The sequence below is a fragment of the Siphateles boraxobius genome, unplaced genomic scaffold, assembly GCF_051911475.1.
Source record: "Siphateles boraxobius isolate OS27281-9 unplaced genomic scaffold, OSU_SipBor_1 56, whole genome shotgun sequence".
In the NCBI taxonomy this organism is placed as follows: Eukaryota; Metazoa; Chordata; class Actinopteri; order Cypriniformes; family Leuciscidae; genus Siphateles; species Siphateles boraxobius.
In genome coordinates, this window is record NW_027509182.1 from 11093315 (window position 1) to 11111373 (window position 18059).

Below are 18059 nucleotides of genomic sequence, written 5' to 3' on the forward strand. Positions count from 1 at the left end.
GGAGTCAGCACTAAACATGAAAATAACATATTTCATGCTATTTTTGTTGTTGTTTGCCTGCCCTAATATTTTTCAAAACGGTATGAAATCAAGAAATTTCTGCATAGTTTTGCCCACCTCTCAAATCTCATTCATGCTTTTTCTTATTCATTTTGGAGACAAAAAAAATTTAAATTCTGTTCACTAAAATTACATTCAAACAGAATTTATCATGAATATTGATAAATGTGTATATATATATATATGTCTTCGATTGTGCTGTCGTCATGTATAATTTAAAGTACAAAAAACAAAAAAAATCTGTGAAAATTACCCCCCCAAAAAGGGGTAAATGTAGTAATAAAATGTTTGCTTATTTACTTATAAGTGAGAAGTTATTAATCAAATACAATATGGTTTTAGACTAACAAATTAAGTTGCCTTTTTTTTGATTAAATGTCCCAGGATTTGAACAGATTCAGAAATGCAAAAATCGTATGCAGATTTTGAATGCATTATGAGTCGTATAATGTCCTTTATTCTTTGTTTTCAAGGCATTTTGAATGCGTTTCATTTACCTTCCTCCTAAACGTAACATTCTCTTCCTTAGGGACTCAGTCATTTCCTCCTCTCTCAGCGCTGGCATACCATCAGTGCCGCTGGAACTATAATGATCAGGAGGATGTAAAGGCTGTTGATCAGGGTTTTGATGAGCACGACATCCCGTATGACTTTATTTGGCTGGACATTGAGCATGCAGATGGAAAGCGCTACTTCACCTGGGACCCTAGCAAGTTCCCACAACCTAAAGACATGCTGCAGGGCTTGATGGACAAAAAACGCAAGGTGTGACAAAATTGTGCCCTACGTAATATAGCTAAAATAAAAACCGGTCGAGTTTGGAATGAAACTTTTTTTTTTCTTTTTTTTTTTAAGAAGTCTCTTCTGCTTACCAAGGCTGCATTTATTTGATCAAAAACAGTAGTATTGGGAAATATATAAAAATATAATACACATTTTCATATATAATCAACATAGTATTTTATTGAAAAGTCCTAAACCTCTGCAATGTTTTCAAAATCCAATCAACAACCACATATAAATATAAAAGCAAGATTCGCCCTACTTTTTTTTCTCTCTCTCTTTTTTTGTGTGAAAAGTTGCAAGACATGGGGGGAAAAAAAGCAAGTGCTGTAAAGCACTTTATTTGATCATTACGTTTTCCAAAGTGTACTAAAATCATCCAGATATTTAGGATAATCATCCTGATATTTAATGTTGCTTATTATGAATTATATCGGCAGCAAAATCATTGTGTATAGGGCTGCACGATGTTGGAAACTACTGACATTGCGATATTTAGTTTTTCTGCGATTTATAGATTGCGATATGAAAACAATTTCACCAGATGATTTGAATAGCTCTATTTGTAAAGAATGAATTATTCTAGATTGATTGGAGTGATTTTGCAGTGCCTCTGCATTGAAAATAATAAACAAATTACAAGCATAGATGAATAAAATAGAACCAAGGTACAAATGAAATAAGTAGTGTTTTGTTTTTCAGGTAAATCTATCTGTATTCAGGCACAAATGGACACATCGTGATATCGATGCTAAAAAGATACATCGTGCATCCCTAGTATATGTACATATATTATTACCCAGCTCAAACTGAAATACTCGTCGTTGCCCTGGCTTTAACAGAAGTCATGTGACGTTTTGTCTCCTCAGTTGGTGGCCATCGTAGACCCTCACATTAGGGTGGACAGTGGATACAAGATTCACAATGAGATTCGCTCGAAAAGCTTTTACGTCAAGAACAAAGATGGAGGAGACTATGAAGGCTGGTGCTGGCCAGGTGTGTAGCTACAGCTTTCTGTTTAAATCAAGATCTTCAGAATGCTGAAACACACTTTTTTCTCTCTCTCTCTGCTGAAGGGAATTCTGGCTATCCTGACTTCACTAACCCTGAGATGAGAGCCTGGTGGGCCAGCATGTTTGCCTATGACCAGTATGAGGTAAGGGGTTTCTGAACCGCTGATACCCCTGACTTTATTAGATTCTCTTTTACTATCAAAGTCCCCCTGTGGTCTGAAAATCAAGTTTTTAATGTTGTTTATATGTCTATGTGGTGTTTTTAATTTGCTCTAAGACACACCAAGTGCAAATTCATAAGTCAACAGCATTGCTGAGTGTTTTCTCCTTAAAGGTGCCTTGTGTCATGTCCGCCAAAAAATCAATTCATACTCCACATTCCATACCAGATGGGGGCAGTATACCTCCAGAAAGTGAGTTGGTCTACTCTAGAGTAACAAATGAGAAACAGCATAGTCTCTATGCTCCGCCCCTACCTTCACAACAACCCTATAACCATAGCCGAAGCCGAGCCAACTCCTAATAGAGGACGTTTTGACTCCAGAGGAACGCTGGTTGATGTCAAGTGATTTTTAAATATGACATCTTCAAGCTACTCCCCTTCACCTTTACCAGTGAATATGTTCATATTCGTTTTGTTCTTATTACATTTTTATTGTTAGTTTGAATTACATTAATTTGACAGACAGCATTCGCTGATGTTGACCAAGCTAGCGCCATTCAGAGCTGCCAACTCTCACGAATTCACCGTCAGACACACACAATTTACACTTTTCACACGCTCTGTCACGCCACACATCAATTTAGTCACGCACAGAAAAATCGCAAAGCAAAGAGGACACGGAGACCGACAGACTAGACAGAGCAGGTTAGTTATGATATAAAAAAATCTCAGCTCTCAGATTGTCAATTTTATTACGCAATTCAAACAATAAATACCGTTTTGGCGCTTGTAAATGTTACACGACAGATCCCTAGCGCACGTGAACCAATCATCTCTACTAGCTAATAGTACAAAAACACACGAACACTGTTGAAATGTACAGTAGGCTACAACTTACCAAAATGTATTCCTCATACATAATATCGAGCAATCATTTTTTTTTTATCAGCGTGCAGAGGTCAATAACATAGCTGGAGAACAAATATGTCAGATTTACCTCAGGAAAGCAATTTAATAAACATAATATAATTAGCTAATGTTACATTTTTATCATCAGCTTGGTAGAGACAGCTCTGGTAGATAACGGGTGAAAACCGGATCGGATCTGTGGGTAGAGCTAACTATTAAACACATCAGGTTCAAATACGCTCACAAGCCGTGCAAGTTATTCGTGTATTGCAGTTTGGCTGGTGTTGCCCGCATACCGCCTCCCATGGCCGAAACTGGTATTATGACACCTGTCGGGCCGTGGCTAGTAATTTAGCATGCTAATTCAGGTTGATATCTCTGCAACACTATAACTTGTCATTTTTTTTAATGACATCATCGCCCTTATTTCTTCTCATTCTTTTGATGCGTGTAGCTAATTTTTTGGATATTTTTACCTCAATTCTTACACATGGCACCTTTAAAACTGCAGTGAACCAAAGACATTTTAAAACACCATTTTAAATCGCTGATGTTTCTGAGATCACAAACTATCTTGTAACCAATCCGATCAGATCTCTGAGTTGGTGTGAGTGAGTGGAGACGGGGCTCATTTGCATATTCATTGAACCGCTTATACTAAATGAGGCAAGAATGTAGAGTTATATTCAAGCTATTTTAAGGCATGAATAATTTTAATTCAAGGAAAAAAACGTTTAAATATAATTTTGGTGATCAGATATGAGTTTAAATGTATAAAATTGTCTACAGGGGGACTTTAAAATGTTGAGATTGATAACTTAAGCTAATTTTAGTATTGTAAGTTTGTTAAATCCCAATTGCCTTTGTCCAGGGATCCATGGAGAACCAGTACATCTGGAATGACATGAACGAGCCGTCTGTGTTTAATGGGCCTGAGGTGACCATGCACAAAGATGCTCTTCATGGTGTCTGGGAGCACAGAGATGTTCACAACCTATATGGCTTCTATGTGGTGAGAGAACAGTGTTTTTTAATTTTCTTCCATTTTTCTATAGGCACATAAAGGCCCGTATATACTCACTGTAAAGTTTTATTTTATTCTTTGGATGGGGTTAAAAAGTTAGAAATACTTTTGCGGCGGTAAAATGTTAGCAAACATCCCGACGCCTCCCACACTGTTGAGAGTGACAATTAGGTGAATATGTAAATGTGTGCGCTTTCCTCTTAATAACAAAATAAGCACTCTGCAAAAATATCAGCGATGAGAGAACCACAGTTAAGAAAGCATTTGATCATAGTGATGTTAATGTTTGCATCAGCTCTCCAGTCATGTCACGTAGCATTTATTTAAGCAAATCTATTGTACAACATGCAATATAAAGTCAAGCAGCATTACAGTATTGAACATGTCGGTGTCGGTATCACATTTCATCTAAAATTACAATTTCAGTTTCTACTATAAAGCAACTTTCCAGTGTGTTCATGTTTTAACTTTCGTCTGACCTCGACTGACTGAACAGAAGAAATTAACCAATGAAGATTTACACCTCAAAGAAGGCGGAGCCTCAGAGCCACACCAAACCTATTACATCATCGATATTAAGTCCAATGGTTCTTTTGCAGAAAGTTCGCTTTGGCAAGCCGTCTTGACCTGAAACGAATTTCGTTTTGGACTGATTTTGTTCGAAATGTCACGGTTCGTTTTTCTATTTTGAAGTATATCGGCGCCTTAAAGGGACTTTGTAGTTTTTTAGGTATTTTATCTAAAATCGATATGTTTTTATTCATAAATATGTCCTCAAGGTGTACAAATACCTCTGCCAATTATCTGACTTATCCTCGTAAACGAAGAATTTATTATTTTTATATACATGTGACAGCTAGGTCCACGGAGGCTTCCATGTCGTTCCGCCATCTTGAAAAACTATAATAGCAGAGAGGGACAAAAAGTACTAGGCCAACGAGTTTTCGTTCAGAGTCAGTGTCACGTGACTGAAAGCAGCAGAAACGGAAGAGCAGAGCAGTGAGAGACGCTTCACTGCCCCGGCAAGTTTAAAAGGCTGCATCGCACTGTTATTATTCATGCTGTAACATTCGTGTGTTCGTTGTGTCAAGTTGCAGTTTGTTTGAAATAACAAACCTGTTCACCCGAAGGAAAACTCAACGAAGTGCTATTAGAAGACATCCTGTCATAGCTTTTTGGTACATAACAGCTACCGTAGATGCAACACGCATTGGAAAAAGCGAGGCGCTGGAGAGCACAATTCGTTTGAATGCAAAATACAATTTCACCGCTAGATGGGAGAAATTCCTACACAATGTCCCTTTAAGGTGTTTCCAAAAAAAAACTTGCCTGGGTGAGTTTCACATAAACCTGTCCAGACCCCATTTTAAACCCACAATTAAAATAAATAAATTGATTCACTATTTGCTCATTGGTGATGTTCATCAGATTCTCTAAAATGTTGATTAAAGATTCACCCACCTAGAAAAAAAGGTAAAGATTAAGGTACTAATTTAATGAGAATATCATATGAAATACAGTTTGATTCGAAAAAGCCAACAAATCTGCCAAGATGTGTTGAACAGGCATAAGATGTTTTATTATTGCGTTGTGAAATTTTCACTACCAGGCTCATGTAAAAAGTGCATAAGAATATGCTTTGCAAACTTGCTGAGGTTGGATATTTTGTCACATGACATCTTGCCCTGCTATCAGTGTAACAGGTTGCTCTGACCTGATGTTTCTTGGAGAGAAGTCCTCCCTATAGGTTTTCACATGCAAAAAGCTCTTTCAAGTCAACCATAACTTGTGTTAGATGGTGGTTTGCTCAGGAGGATACTATTAATGAAACATGAAATCAAAAAACAAGGTTAAAACAAGTTTAAGATATTAACTTAATGACATAAAGAAATATTTAGTTGGTCTCGGACTAGACTCGGCCCCATTTGGAATCAGACTTTACTCGGACTCGACAAAGGTGGAGTTAAATCCAACTCTTAAAAAAATATATAAAAAGAATTCGTGTCCTTAGAATTCATATGAATAAAAAGTTAAAAGGAGACATTCCCTGTATTAAAAGACGCCATGGCGTAAGATGACAACCCGTGACATTGTACTCGATATGAATCTGCAGCGGTCAGATGGTACAAGTCGGAGCTCTCAGAAAATTCCCAGTTTACAAGTTGTAATTAACCGTTCTATGAGGATGTGAACGGACCTGAAAGGCATGTGTGATAGAGTGAAGGAAAATTAAGTGCCAAAAAATACACTAGTTGTTGAAAAGTGGTTTGTTCGTTCTCTCTTAACAATAAATCTGTATTACCAGCAAAAGGCGACTGCAGACGGCCTGATTCAGCGCTCTGGAGGAGTGGAGAGACCTTTCGTTCTGACCCGAGCATTTTTTGCAGGATCTCAGCGTTACGGTGAGAAACGCCTTCACTTCAGACACAAGCCTCACGTGTTCGTAAAAAGGGTTTGCTGATGACTTCCTCTTCCTCTGTGGCTCAGGTGCGGTGTGGACAGGAGATAACGCAGCTGAATGGGGTCATCTGAAGATCTCCATCCCTATGTGCTTGAGTCTGGGCTTAGTGGGCATCTCTTTCTGTGGAGGTGAGCAGTTACTCTAGTGATGAGAGGTGCTGACCTTTTGTCTACACACTGATGCAAATGAGAAGTGACATAGCAGTGCTTGCGCTGGGTAATTAAAACTGCACACATATTTAGATAACAGCCGGCAAAAGTTAACTTGTTAATATATCTCATTAATTAACTCTTTCCCCGCCATTGACAGAATTTTCTGTCATATGACAACGCTTCTGTGGCATTGTACTCTTTCAGATGATGTATAACGGTGTAAACATGGATTCTGTCAGAGTCTCTGGATCCAAAAACAAGTGAAGAAGCAGAAACGAGTGATAGAACCGTTGCTTATGCACATGGTAACGTTAGGCAGTTTTTATTTATAGCTAACGAGAGAAATGTCGAGCCCAGGTAAAGGTACAGGACTAAGAATCTTTGGGGGTGTTAATGAACTCAATCTAACACATCAGTTTTGATCATCATCGTTTTTGTCAAAGCCTTTGACAAAAACATGATTTTTCTCAGCTCAATATATATTTTGATACAATGAATGATGTTCATACAAAATATTCTTGGGGCCGTGAAAATGATCTAAACTGCTGGCACTGGCAGGCAAATAAAAAAAAAAGAAACGGCATCGAAAGAGTTAAATACTTAATTTTTTTGCCGAGCAAAAGCTTTTAAATGTTCTTAAAATAATTTGACAATTCTTACTTAAATTGTTTTGCAGTACAAATGCAAATACATTTGTATTAAATTAGAAAAGAATACAAGTATAAACATTGTTAAAAATATGATCCTTACTTAATCTGATATCTTAACTATAGCCGCCAGGATTTTTGCCTGTTTTTTTTTTCCAGGTTTCTTTAATGAATAGAATGGTTTTTTTAAATGCATTATTTGAAGTTAAACTATCCGTTTTATAAATCATTTTAATGCATCCTTGTTGATTAAAAGTATTAATTTATTTTTTTCTATATATAATTTTTATTTTACTTAGTGATACACTATCATTCAATAGTTTGGGCGTTTCCACAAAAATATGAAGAATTCAGATTTACATCACAGGAATAAATTCAATAGAAAACAGCTGTTTTGATATTTCACAATATTTTTGATATATATTTTTGATTAAATAAATGCAGCGTTAGTGAGCAGAAGAGACTCTTTCAAAGACATTAAAAAAAATTAAATATTCAAAACTTTTGACCGATAGTGTGCATTACATTTATAAGGCAGCATTTTAAGGTTACCGACATAAATCATTAAGTAAAGTAAGTGGAAAACGCTTTTTTCCTTTGGTCACACATGCTTTACCTTTGTCTTTCTGTTCCACAGCCGACGTTGGCGGTTTCTTTAAACATCCCAGCGCTGAGCTTTTGGTGCGATGGTATCAGGCAGGAGCTTACCAGCCGTTTTTCCGTGCACATGCGCACATAGACACGCCCCGGAGGGAACCCTGGCTGTTCGGCCCAGAGAACACCGGCCTCATCCGGGAGGCGGTACGCCAGCGATACGCTCTCCTGCCCTACTGGTACCAGCTTTTCTACAACGCTCACCACACCGGACAGCCTGTTATGAGGTGAGTCAGCACAGTGACACTCAGGGGTGGAAATTAATGGTGGGCCTCGGGCAAAAATGCCCACCAAATTCAAGATAAGGTGGCAATAATGCCCTGCACTATTAAACTAAACATATTACGACTTTTGCGTTTAAAGGAGTGGTTCTCAAAGTGTGGTTTGCTGGAGATCAGCAGAAAACAGCCGTTGCAACGGCGTTCAAGTGTGTGAATATCAGTTGCCGCTCTGCCTTTATAAAGCGGCACTGAACAACAATTCCATTGACTCGTTCTTCTTCAGATCATTGACTTGTCACCGTCTGAACAAGCCTGACATAGAAGTTCCTCGCCATAGAAAAGCACCTCTTCATTGTGAATGCGGCAGATAAAAAAAAAAAAAAAGGTTTAAAGGGGTCCGTGATCAAAGTTTGAGAACCCCTGGGTTAAAGGAATCATTCTCCCAAAAATGAAAATCATCCCATAATTTACTCACCCTCAAGCCATCCTGGGCGAATATGACTTTCTTTCAGCCGAACACAATGGGAGTTATATTAAAAGCACATCCATCCGTCATAAAAGTAATCCATACGGCTCCGGGGGTTAATGAAGGCCTTCTGAAGTGAAGCGATGCACTTTTATAAGAAAGTATCCACATTTAAAACTTAAACTAAAATCCGTAGTTTCTGCTAACGGCGGTACAGTCGACGTATGACGTAGCTCCTCTTCACTTTGATCAAAATCCTAGGACATTTTTCTTTAAAATTTATTTAGACTTCTAATTCGTGACCAGTGTCTTGTTTTGCTCTATCCTCTGCTCATCTGCGTTTGTCAAATCTATGACGCCTACGTCATACGTGGGGTCAGAGGTCACCCAACTCTACTCTCCGCTAGCGCATGTAGGACTGTTGCATCAGATTTCTTTTGACTTTTTTTTGCATAATTGTGCTTTATCACACACATTTCTCTTGAGCTTATGAATGCAATGGCCAAGCAGACGCGTTTAGATTAGTCAACACTGAAAACACCAAATGTAGTATTAGGTTTTAAAAACAAACTGCAATTTGCAAACAGTGTTATTTACGGCATCATATCATTGATTGACTCAATCTTCTCATAGACCTTTATGGGTGGAGTATCCTGACGACGTAGCCACTTTCTCAATTGAGGATGAGTACTTGATTGGTGAGTTTTTAAACATGAATTATGATTATCCCAAATAATTGTTGTGGCAGAGAAGGCTAACACAGGTTTATTTCTTTTCATAGGGAAGGATTTACTGGTGCACCCCGTTACCGATGAGGGCGCTAGTGGCGTTACTGCCTTTCTGCCCGGGAAAGGGGAGGTAATGTATTTCTCAACAATGAATGGCACACCCTGAATGGGTTTTTCTTTCCTCTAAGGGTGTGTTCACACTTGGCATGTTTGGTTGGATTAAAACAAACCGTGGTGTGATTGCTCTGTTAGTGCGGTTTGTTTGAATACGTGTGTTTAGGTTCGATGTTAAAATGCCAATGTTAAATGGTTCGGGTTTTTTTGATCCGGACCAAGCGAACTGAACAAGTGTGAACATACCCTAAGTCTCTCTAAAGTCTCAACACTTCCTGTGGGTTGCTCTTGTAGGTCTGGTACGATGTTCACACTTTCCAGAAGCATGATGGGGATCAGAGCCTCTACATTCCTGTCACTATAAGCTCAGTAAGCCCTGACCTTTTCTGTTAATGACTTTTTCATTTGTTTGTAAAGATTGCATAAATTAGGAGCCAAAACAGTGTGATCTTGGTTTTTTTACATTGCTCAATCAGGGTTATTATAGTTAACTGAAACCATAAACATTGTTGCTTTAAATAAAATAAACATCAACTAAAATAAAATATTTATTTCCGTTAGTTGCCAAGGCAACAATTTAATTTTCATTGAATTCAACTTAATGTACTTAAATAAAAAACTAAAATAAAAATTAATAAACTATATTGACATTTTAATATTTTTATTTTTTTTAACTACATAAAATTACAACAACAAAAAGACTTAATTATAACTATAGTAGTATCTGAATGATACTAAATACACACTGGTTCAGATTATTTTTAGACATTTCCATGACAGGTCAAATGGATTTTCATATCCCAAACCGTTTTCCTATAGACTTATTTCAGGGATAGTTTTCTATAATTGATTCCTGCAAATATACTTTGTGTTTCGGTCTTTATCAATCAACTAAATGCTACTTTTCTATCTGTTGCTTCTGTGTTCCAGATCCCAGTTTTCCAGCGAGGAGGGTCCATTATCTGCAGGAAAGACCGTGTTAGGAGGTCTTCCTCCTGTATGGAGAATGATCCATACAGTCTTTATGTTGCTCTCAGTTCTCAGGTAATTCATCATTCTGGTTTGTATGTGAAGAAGCAGTGAAATCCAAACAGAATGCCACCGTATACATGGATATTGTTTTCATCTTTCAACCCGTTTAAAGCTGGTATTATGATGCGTTTTGGTCGATCGGATCACAATTAGACAAGGGAGACACATTTCCTTTTACACCTGGTATTTTAATCTGTCTCTTTTATCCACTTTCAACCACTTCTGTCCTGATTTCTTCAGGAGGGTCCGCGGGCGGGTAAATGTATGTTGTTGTTTTTTTTAAGGTCTTTCGGTCTAATGGACAAAATAAGCTCTCACAATTTACATATAAACACAACCAGAGTAAACAGAAGAACATACGGAGAGCATCAGCTTTAGTTTCTGCTCTGACAGACGCAAGATCACGCCGAACACTGTGAGTGTGTGTTCGAAATAGGGTTGGGTATCATTTGAATTTGAACTATTTCGATTCCGGTTCCTAACGATTCTCGATTCCGATTCTTTTAAGAGGCAGGGTCAAAAAAGTTTAGGATATTTTAAATGAGCTAGCTAACCAACAATCTTTCTGAAGGAAATATTCTAACCTTCTCCATCAATTTTAATTCTATGAAATTTTTACTTTTATGAACTTTACTATGAATTTCTCACAGGGTTGTTTTCAACTACAATATAAATATCAAATCTATGAATTTGAATATAAATTATGAATATATTTTCACAGGGGTACACTTTCATCAAGAGAGCTTTATTTTTGAAAACCTCTTGAAAACACATTTACACGAGTGTATGATGCTGCAGGTACTTAAACATGTTACCGTGCTCCCACTGATGGGCTAACCTAGTGCAGAATAGCAAATAAACAATAAGAAACAACTTGTAAAACCTTCGTCATCTGGCGAGGAGAGAGCAACAAGCGAAATAACCTGTGCTCCGAACGGCGTCGAGAGCACTTTTGGAACATACCATGCGTTGGTTTGATGCTGCGTTCACACCAGATGGAGCGTCTGGCGCGAGTGATTTCAATGCAAAGACGCGTTACGCGCGTAAAAAATTCTTGCGGCGCGAATGGGGACAGGCCCGCTTTTCAGTTTATATAGACGCAAATACTCATTTTTTACGTGCGTAAATTTCGCTCTTGACGCACAAATGGATTCAAAGTGTTCAAGCTTATAACTAGGCGCGAATTTGACGCGCTATTAGCAGTATTAGGACGACTCTCGAATTCAGGGCCGGCGCTAGCCATTTGGGTGCCCTAAGCACAAATGCTTGGTGGTGCCCCCCCCCACCCACCCCCATACAAATATTTTCATACAGAAATATTGCACACATTAGTCTTTTATATAGGCCTATGTGTCACTGGAACATTTAAAATTCAAAACTCTATTTTACCTTTAAAAGAGGTCTGATGAGGCACAATATAATAATTCTTTACATAATTTGTAGGGCTGGGAAAAGATTAATCGTGATTAATCGCATCCAAAATAAAAGTTTGTGTCTACATGAATGATATATGTGTGTGTACTGCGTATAATTATTTTGTATATATATAAATACACATTTACATGTATGTATTTAAGAAATATTTGTTATTTATATATAAAATATTTAAATTTATATATAATATAAATTATATATAAATGCAAATATTTCTTAAATATATACGTGCATATGTGTGTGTATTTATATATACAAAATAATTATACACAGTACACACACATATATCATGTAGACACAAACTTTTATTTTGGATGCGATTAATCTTTTCCCAGCCCTAATAATTTGACAACTCTGTGAATATGAAAATATACAAACACTGAGATTGTGGTTTTTTTTTTCTAATTGCAGTTTCACCAACAGATGTCGCCCTTGGGCCTTGCCCTATGAACCTCTTGACGCAAGGGCTACGACGCAAGGGCGCCCGCGCTACAAAACTAACATTTTTATTTAAAACATTGTCTTACCTGTAAGCGACGCGCGAGTATCATCCCGCTGTCTCTTCTTCTTTTTCCTTTTTTCCGCCCCGGCTCTTGCTGCCTTTTCGAGGCCATGTCTGAGGTCGGTGTCTGCCAAAATTGACATTGATTGAGGCATGAACAGACCACTGGGAGGTGGGGAAGGGGGGGCACCAGAGGGAGACTGGCACAGGAGATTCACCTTTTTCTCGACTAATTCGGTCTAGGCCTATATTACTTTTGTATTGCTTTTGTATATTAACATGCTTTAGACAAATTTTATTTGTTATTTATACTAGTAGCCTATTGTGACGATTTTTCACGACCCAGATTTTTTGGTGCCCCCCCAAGCACTTGGTGCCCTACGCGCAGTGCGTGATGTGCGTGTGCGGAGCGCCGGCCCTGCTCGAATTGCTTCGCTCGGTTATGCCAACACTTCCAGTAGAAGCTTCTTTGTTGGTGTTCAGCGGTTCTTCCGGTCGGCGGACTGTGAATCGAAACTAGGAATCGAAATTTAAACTTTTGAACGATACCGGGAAAATCACAAAGCTAGTCCCGGTTCCAATCGATACTCGATACCCAAGCCTAGTTAGAAATCAGGAACGCTGAGAAAACATTGTGATTGGTACGTTTTTCCTCTTCGAACCGAACTCTCCAGCCGACAAAGTTTAAATCCCGTCTGGCTAGAGCTCTTCCCATAATGTTTACACATTAGTTCAGTAGACGGAGAGTAGACGGTCTTCTGTGTCTGTTTGAACACATTCGATCACATGAGCGTTTACACTACGAAAGCAATCCGGTCGAATGTGTTTTCCACTGCCTCTGGAAGTGTTCGAAAGTGGACAAGCTCAAAGCATTTTACACCTGTATTTAGTGTTGTTTACTTGTGATCCGACCAACCAAAACGCATCTTAATAGCAGCTGTAAACAGTCCATCAGTGCTGCACATTCACTGCTGTCTTCTGCTCCAGGGCTCTGCTGAAGGAGAGCTGTACATCGATGACTTCCATACCTTCAACTTTGAAACGTCAAAGCAGTTTGTCCACAGACATCTGTCTTTCTCCGCCAACATGTTATCCTCCAGGTTAGTCTGCTGTCCCTTTCTTTAAGGCTGTCACACCAAACCGACGTCAAAGAACTAGTGGTGAAAGCCCACTGTGTTGTTGGCATGTGTTGTGTGCGTCTGGGCCAAACAAAAAGAAGCTTCGCTTGAACACACAGCGCAACGGGAAACTAGCATTTATGTTTTGTGTCTGCATGAGAATAAATAATGGTCTATATCAGCAGGTTTCAATAGTCTATATTTGTCATTTAAAATGGGAAACCCAAACTAGGACGGTGGATGTACAAACAGAAAAGCAGAGCAGTTATTGCTTATTTTGAATATGGATCATGTTGATCATTGTCTTCACTCCAGACGGCCATCGTTTTGAAAATATTCACGTATTGAAATGCTCAGGTAAGATGACAGAGCAGCCTCGCTCTCTCGCTCACCGATGGTGGAAAACAAACCGGTTAAACATGCTTAATCGGTCAAAACATCCACTATTGGGTCTGACTCGCCGACGCTGCAGAAACACTGCAAAAACTGGGCAGACTGTCGGCTTGGTGCGTCACAGCCTTCGCAGCGTTTCTTGGTGTTTTAGAAATGTATAAGGGTGTGACGATATTCAAACCGAAGCGAAAAACCGCGATACAGAACCCACGATACGAATCGCGATTCTCTCATGGCAAACCGAACACGCCCCGCCCAGCCCTGGGTCATCGGACCTCATGTCTTGTGTACACAACGAAGTCAGTTTTATAGCCTAACCACTTAACACCATATAATAACAAGCTCCATGTTTTGTTACTTTTGATAAGCAAGGTGTAATCTTTCAAATTCTGTCTATTTGATCACGAAATTCAAACAATAAATGCCGGTTTGGCGCTCTTTGCTGTGGCGTGACAGATCGCTGTACTAGCGCCTCATCTCAAGCGGCAGTGCGGAGCGTGAGTAAACGCGATCATCTCTTCCTCAGTTACAGAATAAACATGAATGGACACCTGAAGGTATGTTGAAAAATACAGTATACTTACTGAAAGGCATCACAACTTGTGTAATCGCTCAATCAGTGTTTCAGCAGGCAAGTCATCCAAATGAACTCTTGCACTAAATAAATGCACTATATTAGCCTATATTTTACTTTACCTGTTAATGATATCTGGATTATTTAATGTATGTTTAAAATATATTTCATAGAAATGACAGCAACTGTGTAAATTATTATATTTCAATAACGAATTAGAGTAAAAACACAAGTTAATGCAAAAACTGCCTTATGTTCAGTTTACATGTTTTCACACAATGTGTTGGGTGTTTATTATTATATCTAAAAAGTAAATAGCATCTGAATTTGGGCTAAAAGTCTAGGCTCTGTTGTTAACCTTTAATGTTATAGTAATGTGCGGGCTCCCTATATAGTTTACAGCATTAGCAGATCTTTTTTTTTTTAATCCCTGCGAAACATTTAATTGTAATTGAATTAATTTAAAGACAAAGACACAATTTTTTCCATTAAACCACAGTTAAAAAAAAAAAAGAAATTTTTGCTTTCTTAACCCCACCCCACCGAACCCGAACCGAGACGTCAAAACCGTGGGAAGAACCGAACCGTCAGTTTTGTGTATCGTTACACCCCTAGAAATGTATAAATGGATCTAAAAGTTATCTGTGGACAGAAAAGTGCAGTCACTCATCACTGTCATGCTGTTTCTCATCTCTTGTGTGTTCAGAAATCTGTCTCCGGACTCCCAGTTTTCCACTGGCTCCTGGATAGAAAAGATTGTGATCATCGGAGGCAGTCAGCCGTCCTCTGTTACTCTGAGAAATGCAGGTCAGTGTCACTGTTGCTACTCTAATATATGACCGTGATATCGTTGGTTTTCGTATGATAAATTGCTCGTTTTGTTCTGTATGTTGCCTTTTGTTTTTAATATCCTGTGCCTTGCAATCAATAAAATGAGATCTCAAACAATGAATTTAAATGGCATATGTCATTTTGTAGAAGTAAGCAAACTTCACTACAACTACAAAACGTATTAATTTTTAAATACCGTTTCACTACCGATAATGATAATGGTTAAAGGATAAATGGTTCAGTCAACAATTATTAGCTGCTGAAACCAAATATTTATACAGTCGTACTTCTGTTGTTTAGGCATTTTACAAATGGACATATTATGTTGTTAGATTTATCCAGCTCATGTTGATACAAAAAAAATCAATTGTTTTGTTTGTTTTTTAAGGACATTTTTGTTCACTGTTTGTGCTATTGTCCAAAGTAAATTTGGGTCCAGAAGTAAAGCCAGTTAGGATTTTGCACATGTGGAATTATTGTTATTTTCTTTTTTCAGATGGTACTGAGTCGACGTTAGAGTTTGAGTTTGACTCTACACATGCAGTTTTGACTCTACGCAAGCCAGCGGTCAACGCGGCGGCAGATTGGACTGTACTTCTGCGGTAACACAAGGATGACATGCACACATCAGAAGTACGGCACTTAATGTCACATGACCAGACACAATCATTTTAAAATGAGACCAAACAGAGAATGGGAACATGCAGAGGGAAATTAAGAAATCAAATGTTTTTAAGATGATATTTGTATGTGTGGAGATCAATATGAAAGCAAACAAATTTAGTTTGTTTGAATGAACAGGACCAGGAAATTAAGAAGTGTTTAATGACATTCTTAAACTTTATTGTGTGATTTCAGGCTGAACTTTTTCATTTCATTTTCAATTGGTTGAATGTTTAATGAATAACATAGAGGAGGTTGATTATTGTTTGTACAAATTAGAATTTTCTTTTTTCATAGTATTCAAGTATTTTGGCATCAAAAAATAAATTTTAACATCCAGAAATGTTGTTTGCACTAAGATATGGTATTGTGTTTTCATTTTTAAGTTTTCACTTTGCAGGTTAAATATGTGCATTAGAGAAAACAATAGCTTAAAAAAATTATGAGTAGTAAAAAAGATAAATCATATTTTTGAGATGCAAGAACGGCACTTCTTTCTCTTACAATTTTTTTTTTTAAAGCCACAAGTCATCTGTACCTAGATCTTGTAGGATATTTTATTAGGCTTTGTGCTAATAAGGACAAAGTGTATAAATTGGGGAGAAAGAAAATAAGACATGTTTTTCTGAAACCAACCCTATTGGTTGGACTATTAATAAATCATTTAAAAAAATTAATTGACCAATGAAAACCAAATTACCAACTTTTTAGTTGGTAATATTTCAATGTATTAATAGATATGTTATGTATATTTGTTTCCTAGAGCACAAACACCATCAATGAAGTATTTAGTAGCAAGGTTTTGTTTTTAATATCGTAAGACTGAATAATAGTTAAAAACAGGCCGCTGTGAGTCACTTTTGTGAGGCTTTTTTGCTGGTTTTGTTCAATATTGAGCAGGCTTGGGTGTTTTTTGTTGAAACTGGTGTGAATTAATGAAAAACGGCTGAGAAAACAGAGGACAAGGAAATGTGAACCGAAACAGGATTTGCAAGACAAAATATCTTGTAATAAACGTTGAAATAAACATCTCTGGCTTTGAAACAAAGATTACGCATATTTCATTGGGTCTTTGCTTCCTGAGTAAGAAAGTGTTCTTGTATGTAAAAACAGGTCAAACACATCCAGCAAACACCTGATGTACGTACAGGATCTTGACCAAATGTTATTTCCATCAAGAGGCGCATCAGTTTTGGGTCAAGATCTTGTATTGATGATGCAAGAGTCCAGTGCTCCTCCAGCACATCTCACAGACTTTAGATGAATTTAAGATCTGGACTCAGAGGAGCCGATTCATGTGTGTAAATGATTCTTCATGCTCCTCTCAACCATTATTTCACAATCTGAGCCTGATGAATCTTGACATCGTCATCCTAGAATATGACCATGATGGGTCTTCAAACATGGTTGTCAGTTAGGGTTAGAAGAACTGTTGCCACACATGCTAGAAACAACATAATCATAGCAATAAAGATTCATTCTTGACTCTTAAGCACTTGCCTATTTGAATCCAAACTTCTTTTTTTTTTTGGCTGGGCAGTGTATATACATACACAAATTGAGGTACAAGTCAGATTTATTTTCTGTGCTAAATAAAAGCATTCTATGCAGTGAGTCGCTTTATTCTTATGTAAAATTAATGAGAAAATCCTATCCTAACATCAGCTTGTTGAAATTAAAGGTACAGCTTCGTGTCTGTGAAGAGTGTGTACAAGCTTGATGACTGCTGAAAATAAGTTGACAAAAAGAAAAGCTGAACATTTGTTTACAAATAATATAGTTTAAATTATTATTGCCTTTGTTTATTGATTTGGAGTGTAAACTTGAAGAAATTTACACTTGGTTTTAATAAATAGAACATTACATAGTGTAAAAATACAAAATAGAATTGTATGGTCTTTTTATTTAACCCAAGAAAATTAAATGTAACGGGGCATAAATTTACATTTGATATATATATATAAAAAAAGTGAGTACTTTGTCTACTTTAAAACGCAAATGATGAACAATATCAAAATATTCAAGTCACTGGGAAAAATCTAAATCAGCACCACTATGATGTCAACGGCTTATGTATAGGCACTAAACGAGGGCGGAAGTGATGTATTTTTGATCTG

At 37.5% G+C, this 18059-nt stretch overlaps 1 protein-coding gene across 4 annotated transcripts in view; it reads left to right on the forward strand.

Annotated features, from left to right (window-relative positions):
• ganaba (glucosidase II alpha subunit a) overlaps nucleotides 1-16990 on the forward strand; it is a 35231-nt gene extending 18241 nt beyond the window's left edge. For all 4 annotated transcript variants that reach the window (XM_077206709.1, XM_077206710.1, XM_077206707.1 and 1 more), the window contains 14 exons: nucleotides 590-825; nucleotides 1713-1839; nucleotides 1920-1999; nucleotides 3800-3940; nucleotides 6258-6354; nucleotides 6440-6541; nucleotides 7850-8093; nucleotides 9187-9251; nucleotides 9335-9411; nucleotides 9690-9764; nucleotides 10326-10439; nucleotides 13351-13463; nucleotides 15155-15255; nucleotides 15776-16990. In XM_077206709.1, coding sequence (XP_077062824.1) covers nucleotides 590-825; nucleotides 1713-1839; nucleotides 1920-1999; nucleotides 3800-3940; nucleotides 6258-6354; nucleotides 6440-6541; nucleotides 7850-8093; nucleotides 9187-9251; nucleotides 9335-9411; nucleotides 9690-9764; nucleotides 10326-10439; nucleotides 13351-13463; nucleotides 15155-15255; nucleotides 15776-15885 — 1682 coding nt within the window. In that variant the 3' untranslated portion in view covers nucleotides 15886-16990. The remainder of the gene's footprint in view (nucleotides 1-589; nucleotides 826-1712; nucleotides 1840-1919; nucleotides 2000-3799; nucleotides 3941-6257; nucleotides 6355-6439; nucleotides 6542-7849; nucleotides 8094-9186; nucleotides 9252-9334; nucleotides 9412-9689; nucleotides 9765-10325; nucleotides 10440-13350; nucleotides 13464-15154; nucleotides 15256-15775) is intronic.
• Nucleotides 16991-18059: the final 1069 nt, after the last annotated feature.